General features: G+C 34.6%; 1 protein-coding gene across 7 annotated transcripts in view; it reads right to left on the bottom strand.

Annotated features, from left to right (window-relative positions):
- The window catches only part of NCOA1 (nuclear receptor coactivator 1), a 257026-nt gene that overhangs the window by 79744 nt on the left and 158108 nt on the right, over positions 1 to 19174 (bottom strand). For all 7 annotated transcript variants that reach the window (XM_081265103.1, XM_081265100.1, XM_081265097.1 and 4 more), the window contains 3 exons: positions 16644 to 16810; positions 13231 to 13328; positions 4020 to 4197 (listed from right to left, as the gene is read on the bottom strand). In XM_081265103.1, the coding sequence (XP_081121229.1) occupies positions 4020 to 4197; positions 13231 to 13328; positions 16644 to 16810 (443 nt within the window). The remainder of the gene's footprint in view (positions 1 to 4019; positions 4198 to 13230; positions 13329 to 16643; positions 16811 to 19174) is intronic.

Below are 19174 nucleotides of genomic sequence, written 5' to 3' on the forward strand. Positions count from 1 at the left end.
TAGACCCCCTCCAATATATGGTGATAAATATTTTACATGACTTTTCTAGATCTAAACTTTAAAAGCCAGGCACATTGGTGCAACTCAGCAAGACCCTGTCTCAAATAAAAAATAAAAAGGGCTGGAGATGCAGCTCAGTTGTAAAGTGCTCCGGGGTTAAATAGTACCAAAAATAAATAAATAAAATAAAAAATAGAACCCCTGTATTTTATAATATTAATTACATTTCTTTTAAGTTGTCCAAATTAATTTGCTTGACATAGCTTATAACTTTTTTGAACCTAAATCTTTTAAACAGTAAGTATTGAAAAAGAAAATATCACAACACAAAGCTCTGTGTTATCTGTGAAATGGAATCAAAAGGATAGATCTAGACTTAGGAGGTATAAACTCTGACAAAACTGAGTTTAACTTATCCAGATGGAAAGCAGTTTACCTAATCTTTATGAAATTGCTTTCTTTTTCTCATCATGATTCCTTGTTAAAAGGATAATGCCACTGCTAATATTAAAAACCACTGGTAACTGGTAATGTAAATTAAAACAAAGTGTTACAAAACAAATACCAAAAGCCTTGTTAAAAGGCAGAAGTAGTGGCCGCAATTTAAAAAGAGCTAAGCACTAAATTCTCCTACTAAATGTGATCTTTTTTTTTTTTAAAGACCTCAATTTTAATGGAACAGATGAAGGGATGTATTATGAAAGGAAAAGACTGTCCTTTGGTGACATCAATTTCTAAGCTAAAAACTTAATCTAAAACACCAAGTTGTTTTGAGTAATGCATCATTATGGATCTACTATAGATCTATCATTTTATGAAATAAAAATCTCCAAACATTTAGATAAAGCCAATAATAGTAGTAATAACAGCGACAATTTAAAGGGAATTCAGCCAGGGAATATGTTAAGCATCATTTATTCCTCAACCTTTCTGTTAGATGAGATCTGGGGATAAGGGAGTGGGGTCAGGTGTTTGGTCTGAGGTCACATAGCTAGTAGGTAGTAGAGGAGTAATGCATTACCCTCTACCATTACTGTTTAACACCAAAAAGCCTGTGCTCTTAGCCACTGTGATGTTTTGCATCACTTGAGACACAAATGCCATGAATTTATGAGAACTATTTAAAATTTTTTTCAAACTTCAATTTTCAATTTATTAAAAATGTGCAGGTAATGTTATAGTTTAGATGTGGTGTCCCCCAAAAGCTCACGTGTGAGACAATGCAAGAAGGTTCAGAGGATAAATGATTGGGTTGTGAGAGCCTTAACCCAATCAGTCATTTAATCCCCTGATAGGGAAGTGAAGTGGTAGCCTGTGGCTAAAGGAGGTGGGAACTGGGGCATGCATTTGGATATTTGTATCTGGAGAGAAGAGTCTCTCTCTCTGTGCTTCCTGACCACCCTCATGTGAGCTGCTTCCCTCTGCGACCCTCTCCTGTGATGTTCAGACTCACCTTGAGCCCCAAGAAATGGAGCTGGCCTGCTTTGAACTAAGACCTTTGAAACTGTGAGCCCTCAAATAAACTCTTCTTCCTCTATAATTGTGCTGGTTAGGTCCTTTAGCCATAGCAATGAGAAAGCTGACTAAAACATAAGTCTGTGTTCACTAACATCTTGGCCTTTCACAATCTAATCTTTTTATACTCATCTGTGCATATTTGTCCTGTAGGATAAAATCTCAGTATGCTAGCCTCCCTGTATTAAGATTTTATTTATTTACTTAAAAAATGTTGTGCTGGGGCTGGGATGGTAGCTCAGTGGCAAAGTGCTTACCTAGTATGTGTGAGGCACTGGGCTTGATCCTTAGCACCATATAAAATAAACAAATAAAATAAAGGCATTCTGTTCATCTATAACTACAAAAAAATTTTTTAAATGTTGATCTTAAAAAGCATGGATTAATTATTTCTTTCCCCAGAACTGAAGATTGAAGCCAGGGGCACTCTACAATTCAACTACATCCTCACCCATTTTTGTTTTTGTTGTTGTCTGAGATAGAGCCTTGCTAAATTGCTGAGGCTAGCCTCAAACTTGCAATCATCCTTCATCAGCTTCCTGTGTTGCTGGGATTACAGGTGAGCCCCACCACATTTGGCTCAAAAACTGTGGGTTTTGGATACTGAAATCTTATAAATTGGCAAATTCAAAAGCATTTTTAAGAGCTGTGATTGCAGTTCAGTGGTACAGCGCTTGCCTATCATGTATAAGGCATTGGGTTTGATCCTCAGCACCACATAAAAATAAATAAATGAAATATTGGTATTATATCCATCTACAACTAAAAAATTTAAAAAAAGAAAATTTTTAAACAATCTGGCTTTTTTATTCAAAATTTCCCCTTGATAACAAATGGTGATTAGCCACCCGGTGATCTACTCTCTACACTAACTTTGTGCTACTCTTCTTGTCTACTGTGCTCAGTAGCAGAGGGAGTCAAAGTGTATTATTTCATCATATTTCCATTCTTTGATTCTCCAGGGGAATAAGAGAAAGGTACCTGGCAGCAGAAGTCTCACAACCACCCTATTGTAGAAGGAGGCTGCTCAGAGAAGAAGGCAAGGACTGTTAGGCCAGCTGAGAATAAGAGTCCTGCATGTGGCCAGGAGCAGCATTACCAACAGGTTAGCTCTTAGATGATGTGCCCTCTATATTTACCCCTTGACAGTGATTGGGAGCAACCTGAATAGTCACGGATCTACAGTAATCATGGTGTTTGGCCCTACCACAAACAATAAGCCCCTTCTTCAGGAGGCAGAAGATAGATCAATTTTGTTTTCCATGACCTCAGTTCTCCTAACCAGGCAAGTTCTTAAACCCAACAGATAGCTTGTTATCACAGATGAGAAAATGAAATGATTTTGTGAAACATAAAAATAAAATGAAGTATCTTAGTTAAATCCACATGTCAGTATTCTTTAAAATCTGTGGAAATCAGAACAAAAGAAATCTAGAGTCCAGTGCTAGGGAAAGAAATCTAAGTATTACCCACAGTGATGTCAAGGGAACATTAAATTGTTTTACTTCCCTATCTGCCTGCCTCAATTTCCATATTAAATACTGGTTACAGTCCCAACTCTACTATTCAGATGCTTCATCATGTATCATCAATGTGGAAAACTGATGTGTGATTAATTTATCTGTGAAGAAACCGGTCTTATTTCAGAGCTCGTTAAACAAAGAAATGATGGGAAATACCATATACTTCCCATTTGTCAACAAAATGTACACTGTTGGAAACACTCAGATAGAAACATAGGAATTCAATCACCAAAAGTAATTTAAACTTGAGTGCTGGAAAGCTTTAGTAGGAGCCTGAAATGTTAAGAAATAAACAAATGGCTACTGTTAGGCCATCCATTGTAAGGAAAATAAAAGTGGGGCACGAGAAGAGTTCTCTCCGCACAATCCATGCCTTCAGAGATTTAGTAAAAGTCACCTAACTCCTAAGGATACAGCCCTGCCCCAAAATACAGTTTAATAAATGGAACAGCAACTGGAAACCAACCCTATCCATCCTCTTAGATAGAATCCTTGGCAGTGGACGAGTCATCCAGTCAGTCCTGGCACTGCTGAGTTCAAAGTACTTACATCTAAAAATGTCAATTTCAACAGGTATATAATATGGCAATATATCCCCACCCTCGTCTTTCTTTTCTTTTTCTTTCAGCAGGGTAGTGGGAAAGGGACATATATCCCTTCTTGAACATAATCAAAACTGAAAACAAAGTGAATTTTCTTGTGGCAAGGCAACTAACTGCTCTTGTCTCCCACTACTGTCCAAGATCATGAGGACACAGACAATAATAACAGAGGAAGACAATGCATGCTCTCTTACCAGCTATTCAACATGTCAAAAGCTGAAATTGTATTAAAATATTTTAAATATATATTATTTTATACTATAAAAATATATAATATTATTTGTTATAGATTTTATAATAATCACATATTATCATATATATTATGAAGAAAGAAGCTATGAAGAGTTAGTACTCTTTTTAAAAATGAATTTCTTTCTACCTAGGGATTTTGGTAGCAGATTCTTGACAAATTCTGCATGATCTCCCACGTGCAGTATGCTGTAGACGCTGGTATTCATTAATTCCTCCTGATTGTAACCCAAGTAGCTGGTCACATTCTCTGACACAAATACAATTCTCCCTTCACAGTTCACAACAAAGAAAAATCCATCCAAAGCCTGCAAAGCCAAAAAGAAAAAAAAAAGAATTAAGAGATGGGGAGGTTAAAAGATAACAGAAAAGTAAACATATATTTCTTTGTCTATATATATGTCAAGTTAAAGGCGGGGGATTGAAGATACCCCTTGGATACATAGGAGCCTGTTGTTATTTGTGACAAAACACTCAAAATAACTGCCTAACAATATTGAAGTCTACTCATTTTTATTTTTAGAAAAGGGAAGTTTCCCAAGTTGTGGCCTTTTCTATAGTAAGTGACTGGTGATATTAAGCTACCTAGCAGATATTTCCCTAAAAATAAACACAATTTTTTCTATAGGGCTAAGAGGATAAAGGGGGGCCAGGATTTTTAAACAGACTATATGCTAATGTTTTAAGTAGGCATGAATGTTTCAAGTAGAATGAGTCATGAGTCTGTCAACTTTCTTCCTTAGAAATACATTTTATGAGACAGGCTGGGTGGCACATGTGTATAATCCCAGCTATTTCAGAGGCTAAGCAGGAAGATCATGAGTTTGAGATCAGCCTGGGCAACTTAGTGAGACCTTGTCTCAAAGACAGAAAGCCTCCCCCCCAAAAAAGAAAGAAAGAAAGAAAGAAAGAAAGAAAGAAATTTTAAGGTAGTAGATATGAAGTAACTATCCCATTTATTCAATCATAAGAATCTGTGTTAGTGAATACCTGTTTTCTGCCCTCAAGGGATTTGTGGTACAGTGAGAGAGAGGCATTGAATATAATAAAATATCAGTGAAAAATGCAGTAGCAGAGATACACACTAAATATTCTATGAGCATAAAGAAGGATACCTAATTTGCAACAAAAGGTTCCTTACAGAGCCCTACCCAACTTATAAAAGGCACAGGGCAGAGGGGAAGAGGACTAGCATGGCACAGAAAGGGAAGGCTTAAGCAGTGTGGAGCTGCTGCAGTAGATAGCCCAGGGCAAGCCTGTGACAGGAAGAGTCAGCAGAGTGGACAGGAACCAAATCCCAGAGATGTCCTAAGCATTGAGATGGAGCCAGGGAACTCTAAAAAGAAACATAGTGCCCCAGAAGGTACACTATATCTAGGGGGTGCAGGAGAAAAGTTAGAACCTCTATTTGTATTGTAATCTAAAACACAAAGAAATCACACTTAACATACAAAAACACACTAAATATACAAAAACACACTGATGCCTCACTCAGTTCAGATAGCCACAACCCTGGAATCCTGAGGGAAGATTCAGAATACTGAGGTTTACTTATTTGGAATCTTCCTATATATTTGCAATATGCTGCAGCTTACTTGCTACAGAATGTATAAGCAATAAAAATGAGACCTTCAAAGAACAGAAATGTTTACCAAACTTGGGATGTAATATGACCGTTAAAATCCTTGTATCACACAAGAGTCTGTTGTTATTTGTGGCAAAACACTTAAAACAGCTGCCTAACAATATTGAGGCCTATTCATTTTCTTTTTATAAAAGGCAAGTTCCCCAAATGTAAACTTTTCTATAATAAGCGGTTAATGATATTATGCTAATTAACAGATAGTTCCCTAAAAATAAACACGATTATTTTCCTTTAGGATTAAGATTATACTCCAACAATAAATGAAAAATAAACTGCTTTTCAAAAAACCGTTATGCTATAGAGATAACATGTGAAAACAGAAGTTTAGAAACGTTACCAAAGTTTTGATTTTGTTGCTGAAAATGATGTAAAAGGCACATAAAAACTTCTCTCCTCAGTTTAAAATCTTTGAAACTGACCTGTTGAAAAACCTTTCAACCAGAGTTTGAATGGGCTTAAATTCATTCTTAAAATATGAAAATGCAACTTGTTCTGATTCACTTAGAAGAATCACTCTCTGAGATCAAGAAAGATGAAGTGTCAATGAAAACCTCTGTATAATGGAATAGGATTTTAAAACGAATATTGTGATTTAGTAGATGCATTCAATGTAAGACTTTTCCTTTTGAATCTACTTATTTTTGTGAGGTATCTTTTTCAGCTAAGATTATTAATTTTTTAAAATGACAATTATATATTTGTGGTACAATGCTTTGAAATATGTACACATTATGAAATGACTAAATCACACTTATTAACATGTGCATGTGCATCTTCTTTGTGATGAAAACACTTACAATCTAGAAATTTTAGTATATAATGATTGTAATAATTGTTAACACAGGGGCTGGGAATGTGGCTCTAGCGGTAATGCGCTCGCCTGGCATGCGTGCGGCCTGGGTTCGATCCTCGGCAACACATACAAACAAAGATGTTGTGTCCACCGAAAACTAAAAAAAATAAATAAATATTAAAATTCTCTCTCACTCTCTCTCTTTAAAAAAAAATAATAATTGTTAACACAACGGAATACAATAGGTCTTATTCCTCCTGTTTACTTGAATTTTTTTTCTTTCTTTCTTTTTTTTTTTTTTTTGTAGTGACTGGGTCAAGGTTGAATCTAGTTGAATCATGTTCTACTACTGAGCCACTATACCCCAGCCCTAAATGAATTTTTTTGGCCTTTGAATAATATATTCAATCCCTACCCAGCCCCCATCTCCCAACCTCTAGTGACCAGTGTTCTACTCTCTGCTTCTTTTGAGTTTGCTTTCTTTGATTATGTGGTACCTGTCTTTCTGTAACTGGCTTATTTCACTTAGTATAATGTTCTCTGGGTTCATCTATGTTGTCAACTAGATACAACTAGATTTCCTTTTTTCCCCCTTTAAAGGCTTAATAATATTCTATTGTGAATTATCAGTTCATCTGCTGACACACATTTAAGGTTGAAGTGCAAATTAAAACCACTATGAGAACCACCTCACACTTGCTGAAATTGCTATTATCAAAATGACAAGATAACAAACATAGATGAGGATGTGGAAAAAAAGGAGGTGGGAATGTAAACTGGTACAACTATTATGGAAAACAGTCTGAAGGATTCTCAAAAAATTAAAAACAGAATTATCAGATAACTAGCAATTCCTGGGTGGATATCCATGGGAATTAAAATCAGTATATTCAAGAAATACTAGAGATCTCATGCTCATTGTAGCAGTATTCATAACAGCCAAGATACAGAATCAACCTAGGAGCCCATCAATGGATGAATGGATGAGATTATTGTTTAAATCATTCAAACCAAATATTAAATAAGCTGAATTTAGAACTACATTTCCAAATTCCTCATTGCAAAGCATATGACCAAGATTTTAAAAAGCAATGAAGCACACAGTTCCATGTTCTTATTAAAAACATTACTATTTTCTTTAGCAAGAAAAAATAAAGCTATTTTTATTCCACATGACTCCTATGACTATTTCTCATTTAGTTCATAATACAAAGGGAAAAGGGATATTATGATCAGGCATAAGTAAACCTCAACACTAGACAAATCTTCTAAAAACTAGTTTAAGTTTAGATGGACACAGGAAAGCACCCTCATACCCAACTAATATATTTAGCTATAAATTTCATAGTTGGTGATCAATTTATACTTGTTTGCATTGCAGTTTATATGAAAATAGAATTGAAATATACATTTTTAAAGCACATCTAAAATTTCTTTTACAATATTCTTGGATAATAATTGAATCAGTATAAATATAACTTAACTTCCTTAACTTTTTGTCTTTAAACAAATTTTTTAAATATGAAGATGAAGCAAATAGTAGATCTGCAAAAATCCCATCCCAAAGAGAATGGTAATATTTCAGGAAATACTGTTTGAAACTATTCCTAGGAATATACAAAGATTTATACTTTCTAAAAGTATGACTGATTAATATAATCAGCTATTAATTGCTCCTGTTCTATAAGTTTCCTCATATGTTGTACATACAATCAATTTCTACTTGTGCTCTTAGGGAGGAATCTTCCTGTTCCTCTGTGTTCTGACAGCTGGTCTCATGTTGTGCTTCACATAGAGATGATAACAAATGCTTGTCCACTGAGTACAACAAAATCAATCGGAGAGCTTTTCCCTCTGCCTAGGATGTTGCCCTTTAAAGAGAAACACCTTGTATCTCAGCAGGGCTCACAACAGCCAAGGCTTCTCACAGGGGCCTGACTTTAAATGAGACTACCACATAGGAGTTAGTCACTGGACAAAATTCTGAGAATAAAACACATAATTATCAATATCTTGGTAGTCTCTGAGGGGAAAAAGACAAGTACACTCAGGTATAAGTTAGTACAAGAGAGGAATTCACAAGTTACAGACATTAAGAGTGAGGCTTCCACAGTGGGGAAGGGATAAACATGCCTTGGGTGAGGTTTCCTGAAGGAGGTGATACTCCTCCTGACCTGAGGCTTGAAGGACAGAGGGGCAATGAAGGTGGACCAGGGAAGGAAAGGACAGAGGAAACAATTCAGAGACCTTTCTTTAAGTGTTCTTTTATGTATTTGTAATATCTGTGTTACATTTAATAGAAAAAAATTATTTTAATTTTCAAGGAAAAACAAAAACATTAGGAATTTATCCTGAAGACAATGAGTGACATGCTCTGCTTCTACAAAGATCCACTAGCAGTGGGTGTGGGGTGTAGATCCAAGGAAGACCAGGTACAATGCTATCATGTCACTTGTTCAAACAAGTGCCTGAACTGAGCAATGGTAGTGGAAGGGATAGAACTTGATAGAACTGGTGGCCTCCAGCAGCTGTGGAAGCTGTGGAAAAAAGAAAATAGACATAGACATAGACACAGACTCGGATAAAGTTTCCCAGGAAATACGAACAGAACAACAAAAGGAAAAGAGCCAAGGTTAGAACCCTGAGCAATTCAAACATTTATGAGGAAGTTAAAGAAGCAAAATTCTGAAAAAGAGGGTAAAGAGTAGCCAGAAAGTCAAAGAAAAGTGTACCATTCAAGAGGTCATGGGAGGGCTGGGGTTGTGGCTCAGTGGCAGAGAGATCACCTAGCATGTACGAGGCCTTGAGTTTGATTCTCAGCACCGCATAAAAATAAATACAGATATTATGTCCAACTACAACAAAAAAATAAAAAATATATATATATATTTTTAAAAAGAGGTAATGGGAGATGGGCATGGTGTCGCATGCCTGTAATCCTAGCAGCTTGGGAGGCTGAGACAGGAAGATCACTGAGTTCAAAGTCAACCTCAAAAGTGAGGTGCTAAACAACTCAGTGAGACCCTGTCTCTAATAAAATACAAAATAGGGCTGGGGATGTGACTCAGTGGTTGAGTGGCCCTGAGTTCAGTCCTGGTACCACCAACCCCGCAAAAAGAGGTCATGGGATATTGCAAGCAAGAGGGAAGAGGTGGCCAGGTGTCCAAAGCCACATAGAAATGGAAAGAATGGTGTTAAGCAAGGCAAAGAAGACTGAATGTATATGCAAAGTACGAGGAGATCTCATTGCCTGAAACAGAATTTTTCTTGGCCATAATGAGAAATAAGGAGGGTTGGGGTAAATAATGCTAAGTTTTGAGTAGGAAGGAGGCAGAAGAATTTAGCAGGAGACAACAGTTTGAGGAGCTTAAATACAAGTGCTAATGAATTGTGGATTTTAATTTTAATAACAATTTAATTCTAATAACAATTCCATGATGGGATCATGAATTCATCTAGTAGATTGACATGCAATAGGTGTTCATCAAGGATCTGTTGAATAAATAAATCCTAATACATCTCTCTCAAGTTATAAAGAAATTTCCTCTAATACCTTTCCTTCTTAACTCATGCTGTCTTTATTTTATGTTTAAAGTAAAAAGAGAAATAAATTAAATGTTGCATAGTGAGAATTTTTCATACTATGTTGGACACTGGGTCACTTTTCAGAAGTGGAGACCTTCCATCTGGGCAAGCTATGCAAATGAACTTCCTGCAGTAAGTGAAATCTCTGTATCTGTTGTCCAACAGAGATGTCACTCTATACAAATAGATAACAGAACACTTTAAATGTGAATGATCAGACTGAGGCATTGCATTTTTAACTCTTCTAACTTAAATTTAAATGTCCATGTGGCCAGTGGCTATCATGTTAAACAGTGCAGCTCTAAACTGCAGCCTGAATAATGTAATAGAAAATCTCTTGGCAATTTTTCTACCACTTCCTGCACTAGATGCTCTGAATTAGACTCCATAAAGTTTTGATCAATAGGTACAAAGTTGGGGGATAAAGAAGGGACAGAAAAGATACTATGTTGTCCATGAAAGCAACGTTGAAGTCTATAAAATTCAGTAATTCTATTTTAAAGTTTATTTCACATAACTGCAGCTCATCAATAAAAATATCACTAGCTTCTTGAGGTCAAGAATTTAAATAAATTTCTATTCTATTTTCAAATTTCTAATTTGATGTGCTTTTTTTGTATTTGAAAATGCTCATTTAACAACATTTAATTCATGTGTGTTAGTTTTCCTTTGATTTATGATAGTTTTTAGGGTAATATAATTGCATCAACTGAAAAAATTCTCACTTTGTCCTTTTTTTTTTTTAAATTAGAGCTTTATGGTTAATCTCATAGTAGTTGGGTTCATCTCTACATACTCATACATGCATAGAAATCTATTTTAGTTCAATATCCCTCTTTTCCATTCTACCCTCTTCTATCCTCTTCTCCTTTCTCCACTCTACTAGATTCACTTTGCCTTCTTGTAGATAGTTTTGAATGAATGCTGTCCTATCATTGTCTGCTGACTTGAAAGAAGGTGGATTTTTCTGATAGAGAAATAATGATTTTTCTTATCAATTAAAGTAAAAGTAGTACTATTCTGTTTCTAGTTGTGCTTTATTCAGTTGTAGATAAGTCTATTTTCCCTCCTCATTAATCTGTGTGTTTACTGAGGACTGTATGGAAAGACTAAGATTTAAATGATCATTGTTTCCCTACAAGAACTCTCAAGGAACTGTATAACTAATACTTCTTCAGTATCTCAAATGACACTATATGCATATATACAGACAGACAGATACACACACACATACACACTTATATAAAATTTAATTATTTGAAAGGAAATACAAAGTTATGGCCAGTTTAATAATTCAGGACTAAGAAGCATAATTCCCACAGAAAAACTAGGAGGGGTGAAAACACAAGTCTACAACTTCTGCAAAGTAGCAGCAAGAAGTGCCAGTAAAGTTCAGGTCAGGTTTCCAGGGGTCCAGGTGCAATAGAGTAGCAGGATGTGGCAAGTAGTGAATAGGGAGCAGAGATGAAGGTGGAAGTGAGACATTTTTTTCACTTATTTCCCTCCATATTAAATTAAAAATTTCAAAATTCAGCAAAATTGAAAGAATTTGGTAGTGAAAATGTGTATATCCACCACCCAGATTCTACCAATAACATTTCAAAAAATATTTTTAGTTGTAGATGGACATAATAACTTTATTTTATTTATTTTTATATGTGGTGCTGAGGATTGAACCCAGTACCTCACATGTGCTAGGCAAGCGCTGTACCACTGAGCCATAATCCCAGCCCAACCAACAACATTTTTACTACACTGTTAAAATACTGTTTTCTAAGATGCAATCATGTATCATGCAATCAATCTGATAGGCTATAGAAAGAATGTAATAAAAAAAAAGTCAGCCTCAGTTATATGTCTTTCCCTGCCCCTCTGGTTCTGGGAATGAATTTGCTCACAGTAGTTTCTATACCCGTTTCAATAGCAAATGTCTATTATACTTTATAAAATTGTGTGCTGTTTCTTAGTAAAAATCATTAAAATCAAATATAAAGTAACAAAATGCTTTTATAATGTGGATGAGAAATGAAGAATTTAGATTTTTTGAGGGGAAAGTTACTAAGAGCAGGACAGCTTGTTGTAAGTACAGAACAGAAGATGGGGAGAAGTAAAGGCAAGGAGGACATATTTGGATGTCCACCCTATAGGATGAAGAGGGAAGCAACATTAATACAAATACTCTGGGGCTGGAAAAGCAAGAACTGAACTTTGAGATTTTTTTTTTTTTACATTAGCCACAGGTAGAGGGAACTATTATTAATATAAAAGATGAAAAAGTTATGGTAATAGGACAAAATGTATAAAATAATTTGAAAATAAAGAGACATATGCATATTTGTTAAGAAGACTATCAGAAAGGAGGACTTGAAGAAAGGACAAGGAAAGAAGAATTTATATATATTTGTGTTTAATATATATAAAATTTGGTCTAGAGATAGAAAAGTAGACATGGTGGGCTGAGGATGTGGCTCAAGCGGTAGCGCGCTCGCCTGGCATGCGTGCGGCCCGGGTTCGATCCTCAGCACCACATACAAACAAAGATGTTGTGTCCGCCGAGAACTAAAAAATAAATATTAAAAAAATTCTCTCTCTCTCTCCCCCCCCCTCACTTTCTCTTAAAAAAAAAAAAAAAGAAAAGAAAAGTAGACATGGTGGCAAATGAGTGTATATGGACACATAGATGTGTGTTTCTGAACATTCATGTATGAGAGAAAGCATTTAAACTGATGAGACTGCCTGGAAATAAAATTTATGTGCTAAAAATACAGAAGGTGAAAATCAGATGGGAGAGACAGTGCTGAAAATTACACAGTAATTACAACGTCATTCAAGTTTAAAAATGCCTCACTTTACAAAGTTTGATAGTAATTCTCTTAGAATGTTTACATAAGCAATTTAAAAAATTTTATTCAGAAAACCTTCCACAACAATATCTACTCCAATAAAGTGAGGCAACCTTCATTTAAAAATGAAATTCTATAGTATCATAGATAGTACTAGGAGCTAAACAATGCTGATGTTTTATTTTCCCAGATAGTTCTAACCATCTCAGAAATAAAAGGCAAAGTCATGTAGTAGACTTCATCTGACAAACTGAAACACTTTTATGAAAATATCTCATATTCATTATTCACATTTAACTCTGAAATAGTATAACTGTCAAATAGTTTTCATAATAAAGTAATTACAAAAAGTTATTAAAAATGTGGCTTTGTTTCACAGTTTATTAACTGAATGTGAGACATAAAAAAAGATGATGAAAAAGACCAAATTGGCAAGAACAAAGATTTTAATTTTGGGGTCAATGAGGACATTTACCTCCAAAAGAAGAGGTCCCAAGGATTCCTTTTCTATTACTCCTTGACTACTCGATGAGATATCTGATTTCTGAACATCATCATCAGTTGTTGATTTTTCTGTAATAAAGAAACTTTAAAAATCACACATCCAAAAAGAGTTCATTTCTGTAAAGGCAAGCTCTAACAATAAATAATAATAATAAAAAATCAAGTTCATGTTGATTAACTTACAGTATATGAAAAGCAAAACATTTATAATTTTAGAGAGAACCTAAGGTAGGAATCATTATGAATAGTTTCCATCCTAAGGTATGTGAACAGAAGCAATGTGCAATTTCTGGGTCTTGGCTGTAAAACCGAGGGGGCATGCCTTGAAATTCTTATCAGCTGGTACATGGGCAAGTGAACCTTGCTGACCACATGGATAATGGCAATGCCCTAGGAATGGCAGAGTAAAAAAGATAGAAAGAGTGTGAATTCTTGATACCTATCCAGACTATCTTGTTAAAGCCATTGCATTTTGGGTATCTTGGTACAGTAGCATGGCTGATATTCTATTTAATGTACTCCATTCTTCTCAATAACAAGCTTATTTGCTGTAGTCTGCTCATGTTTATGCCCTTGATAGACATACTCTATTGATATACTATCATGAAAGGTAAGAATTTAACTTAGACCAACCTGCTACAACATACATTTCCCCTCCTCTCAATATATATAGTTAAAACAATTCTTACAGCAATCAATACTTAGTATCTCTGTTACTGTGGATAAATAAATATACTTTATAAGTAAGCCAAGGTACGTGCTATCATTTTAATTTCTCTTGTGGTTGTATGTAGTTTCAAATTTCCAAATTATCAGCATAGTTTAAATCATCCCTGCCTGAAATATCCTCCTGAGTTTAAAATTTTCTCTCAATTTGTCAGTTATCAGACACTCTTATGTCTTCCTTTTATTTATTTATTTATTTATTTATTTATTCACGGAAATATTCTTCCTAGAGTCTTCTATCCACCTGTTCCACTGCAGCTGACTATTTTTTCAGGGTGTGGCACAACTGTAATCTTGGCTCTCCTTTTAGTTTTCTTGAGCATTAAGATTTTACAGTTTCTCTGGGTTAAGATCCTAAGCCTTTGTTTCTTTGTTTACTACTTAGATTTTGATAGAGATTTCTGGGAAAGGTACACTGGGAGATAACATTTTTGAGGCTGATCATCTGAAAATATCTGTGTTCCACTTATAACAATTTGGATGAACACAGAATTCTAGGTCTAATAATTATTCTAGTTCTCAAAGTTATTTAGAACCCATTCCAAAAGCAATTTAGTGTGTTAAGACCTATTTTTTCTTCTCTCTCCTTTTTCCTCTTCCTGGTGCTTTAAAATATCACTAAATTGTATATCAGTGTAAATTTTTTTCATTAACTGTGCTGGGTACTACAAAATCGGTTTCAATCCAGAAACTTATACCCTTTGAGTTATATGAAAATATTTTAAAAATTCCTCTTATCATTTTTTCATTTCTAAAGTCTGTTCTTTTTTTCTGAGATTAATCATTATGTTACAGCTTTTGAACCAATTCTATAAATTTCTTATCTTTTCTCTTGCTTTCCATTCCTTCTCTATTTATTTTACTTCCTCTGTTTATTTTTGTCAAATTCTTATATGTCATATATAAAAAGTATTGTGGGGAAAATAAATCAAGAAAATTAAAAGGTGCAAAGATGTATAAGATTTTCCTTAATTTTAAATAGGATAGTTGGGAACAATTTAATTGAGAGGATGCATTTGTGCATAGACACAAAAGGGGTGAAAGAGTGAGCCATGTGGATGTCTAGAGAAGAACATTTCAGACAGAACAGTGGGTTTAAACACCTTGGAGTGAGTGTGGATGGCTGGGCAGAAGGTATGAGGAAGCAAAGAGGAGAAACGTGGTACAGAGGTAAAGATTTATCCAGATATCCTAGGGTTTTTGTTTTTTGTTTTTTTGTTACTAGGGATTGCACTAAGGGGCATGCAATCACTGAGCCATATCCCCAGCACTACTTTGTATCTTTTTTTTAATATATAATTTTTAAGTTGTTGATAGACCTTTATTTATTTACTTATATGTGGTGCTGAGAATTGAACCCAGTGCCCCATGTATGTCAGACAAGTGTGCTACTGCTAAGCCATAGCCCCAGCCCCACCATTTTGTATCTTATTTAGAGACAGGGTTACTTAGCGCCTGGCTTTGAACTCACGATCCTCCTGTCTCAGCCTCCAGAGCCACTGATTACACTGCACCTGGCCAGATGTCCTTTTGCTAAGTTCCCAAAGTTACTCTTTTTCATGGGTAAAACATCTTCGCTGTGCCTCTGAGGAACTGTTAAGATTTCTTCTACTTCCTGCATTCTTTGCTTCTTCTGAGTTCCTTTTTTCTTTCGTGTGTTTGCTTGGTTTTTCTTTCACATTACAGGTTTTCCTAAAATATATGGGGTTTTGTTCATAATAAAGGATAAAGTTCTAAAATGCCGACTGACAACTGTGTGAGGAGTGGAGGCAAGGTAAGAAGCAAATTTTTCATTTGAGGACCATCCCCTAATTTCTCTTCCTTTGGACTGCTCAGTGTACCCAGAAGAATGCCACCACCATCAGCTTAGAGTGTGTGAGCCAGGCTGCTGGTCTGTAGGCTTCCAGTACAGTTTCTCCTGTTTGCTAAATCAGTTGTCACTAAACTGTTTTTTAGCTTCTAAAATCTTTAAATCTTTATATCACAGAACTAATCAGCTGAAGTTTTTTGTCTATAGTTTAATCACACTTTTGCTACTAATCTAGCTTGTTACTTGTGCTTTACTCACCATAGATTATTTGCTTTTTGTTTATACAACTTTCAGTCTAAAATCACCCTCAGAAGCACTTTTCTGTGGCACTTTCATGGGGCTAGGTGTGGGAACATTCCTTCAAAGAATGTCTTCTTGCCTTTGTGTCTGGTAGGCAACCCAGGGGTTTAATGGTGTGTGGTTCCCAGTCAGTATGGGTAATATGAATATGAATAATAAGAGTTTTTTCAAAGATTATCCCCACCTCTGCACCCACTCTTGCCAGGCAGAGGCAAGCTTCCTCAGGCAGGCTGGTTTTCCCTTCATGAAGTCACTGTTCTTTACAGAGTCACTGTAGCCTCAGGTCACACACATGACTTGTGTCTCCTATCTTAATCTGTTGTGGCACTGGGTCCTATAACCTCCCCAGGCAACTAACTTTTCAAGTGAACTTAGTAAACCACTTTGTTATAACAAGAAAGCACTCAGACTCAATAAAATAAATAGCTTCTAAACAGAAACATTTCTTTAAAAAAATCACGAAGGTCAATGCAGTTTCTTAACAATTAGAGAGTAGAAGCATTTATTATAAATGCTTAACAACAAAGGACAGCTACTTTTGTTTTTACCTTGTTCCATTCTCTTCATTAGCTGTATCTGATCGACTGTTTTCTTCAAAATCTTGCATTTGTCTGGTTTTACACTCAAGCTGTCAATGTCACTGATGTTGGCAGACAGTAACTCAGCTAGTTCTTCTAAATATTTATTTTCTTGCTCCCTGCGCCTCTTTTCAGTGCTGTAACACAAAGAAAACCAGTTAGCATATATTTATATCATGTTATTTCTTTCTCTGATCAAGTACTTAATGTTTGCATATTTAGAGAAGTCCTTTTTATTGAAAATATAAAACCATATTTTAGAAAGCAATTTAAATTCACATCTAAAAAACAGACATTACAAAAACCATAGTGCAGAAAATGAATGAAATAAAGTGAATAAAAGCTGTAAACAGAAGTATTCTCCAATGAATATCTGTAAATAACAAATGATTAATAGATATTAGAAGGAACTAGATAGTAAATTTACTAGTTGCACTTGGAACTACTTCACATTCTAGATAACTCCTTGAAATAGAAAAATCTGAATTTTCAAATAACTTTGTTATAAATTACGCAGGGCAGACTATGCTAGAGAGCTCAACAATCAAGCAACAATCAAATTCATTTAGTTGCATATAAAAGTGGTAGAAAAGAAAAGGGAAAGATCAGTTGCTAAAAACCTCATAATTGAAAATAATTAAAATATCATTTACTTAATCATAATTTAAGAGATTTTAAAAGCAATAGTATTTATATAACAGTGAGTTAAAAAGAACCAAATCTACTATCTACTTTATTTGCCTACATAAAACAAAATATTACAAAATGGTACATATCCCAAAACAAAATCAAATTTTAAAACTATACCAAATCATGTTTTCTTTGCCTTTTAAATCTTTCACTAATGAGGAATTATTCCCAGTTTGTTTAATAATACTCTATTAATTAATTTTATAATAACTCTATCAAACTAATAAATAACTATTTCCACAGCAAGATATTTTGACAAACTTCACACCATGGTACTGAAAGCAAAGCATAAATAAGGACCATACATTTTGATATATACAAGGTTTTAGCTCTGCAACCTGATAATATTTTGAGGACATGTGATTTTACCTTAGAGAAAATTCCATGGAAATGGAAGAGAGATCAGTGGAGTGAGAGGTAGGTACTGAGGTGGAAGGAGAAGGGATGGGAAAAGGGAAAAACATTAGAATGAATCTGACCAAATTTTCCTATGTACACATATGAATATACTACAGCGAATCTCACCTTTATGTATATTCACAAGGCACTGATTAAAAAAAAACTATAAATAAATAGAAGAAAGATCAGTAGAGAAAAAGGAATAGGAAAAGGGTTGGGGAAGGGAAAGGAGAAAGTACTCAGGACTAAATGACAGCAAATTCTATTCCATGCTTGTATAATTATGCTAAAATGAACCCTAACACTATGTATAACTAGACTGAATTAATAAAAGAAACACTTATGTCTAAAATTGGAGGTCTATATGGGGATGTTTGCCTCAGTGTTGGTTGTAAGCAAACATTTGTAACAAACAATTTGCTTATCTCTCAGGAATGTCTATCTGTAGAGAAATGGATTTTTTCAAATGTGATGTATTCATGCAATACAAACCAATCAAAAGTTACTAAGACTCAGTAAATCTATGTATATTTAAATCTCAAGATCCATGCTGGAAAAAGTATATTATGGAAAATTATATATAGTATTATACAACTTATATAAATTTAATAAACATCCTATATTGTTCACAGATAACTATGTGTATATATAATTAGTAAATAGAATGGAGGAATTATAGATAAATCAATTTCATTGTTAATATTTTATTTAAATAAAATTATACAACTATGATAAAATAGTAACAAGATACTAATGACGCAACAAAATATTATCAACTATATGTAACTAAACATACTTACTCTATTCTTTTATATTTTTAAAATTTTTCCTCAAATAAAAAATTAAATGTAAAAGACAATAGAAATGTATTATTCCTAGGTTTCTCTTTATGAAGAACTGACTTTATATATAAACATAAAGAACAGCATTAATTAGTTAAGATACATCCGGATGGTAACTTGCTATTAACCTTATTCCTAGTACTTGGACATTTATTTGTTCTAAAAATACTTAGGGTATTGTCTTTCTGTAAGAACTGTCTCAATAGATTAAGAGAAACGGTCACTTTTCTTTTATTATCCTTGAGCCCTGGCATTCTTCTACAAAACACTTTCTTTTCCTTCCTGGAGAAAAAAAAAAAAAAGATGTAACCAATGACATCTCTGCAGCGTTAGCTCCAGATCAAGTGGCTATCAACTAAGGGTGATTTTGCTTAACCTGTATCCAGGGGATATCTGGCAATGTTTCCAGACATTTTTGGTTATCACAAATAAGCTGCTATTTGCATTTAGTGTGTAGAAGCAGAGACACTACTAAGTATCCTACAATATATAGGATAACATCCCCCCCTCAAAAAAAAGAATTATCTGGCTCAAAATGTCAATAGTGTGGAGGTTGAGAAAACTTACTCT

This window comes from Spermophilus citellus (genome assembly GCF_964194105.1).
Source record: "Spermophilus citellus genome assembly, chromosome: 13".
Taxonomy (NCBI): domain Eukaryota; kingdom Metazoa; phylum Chordata; class Mammalia; order Rodentia; family Sciuridae; genus Spermophilus; species Spermophilus citellus.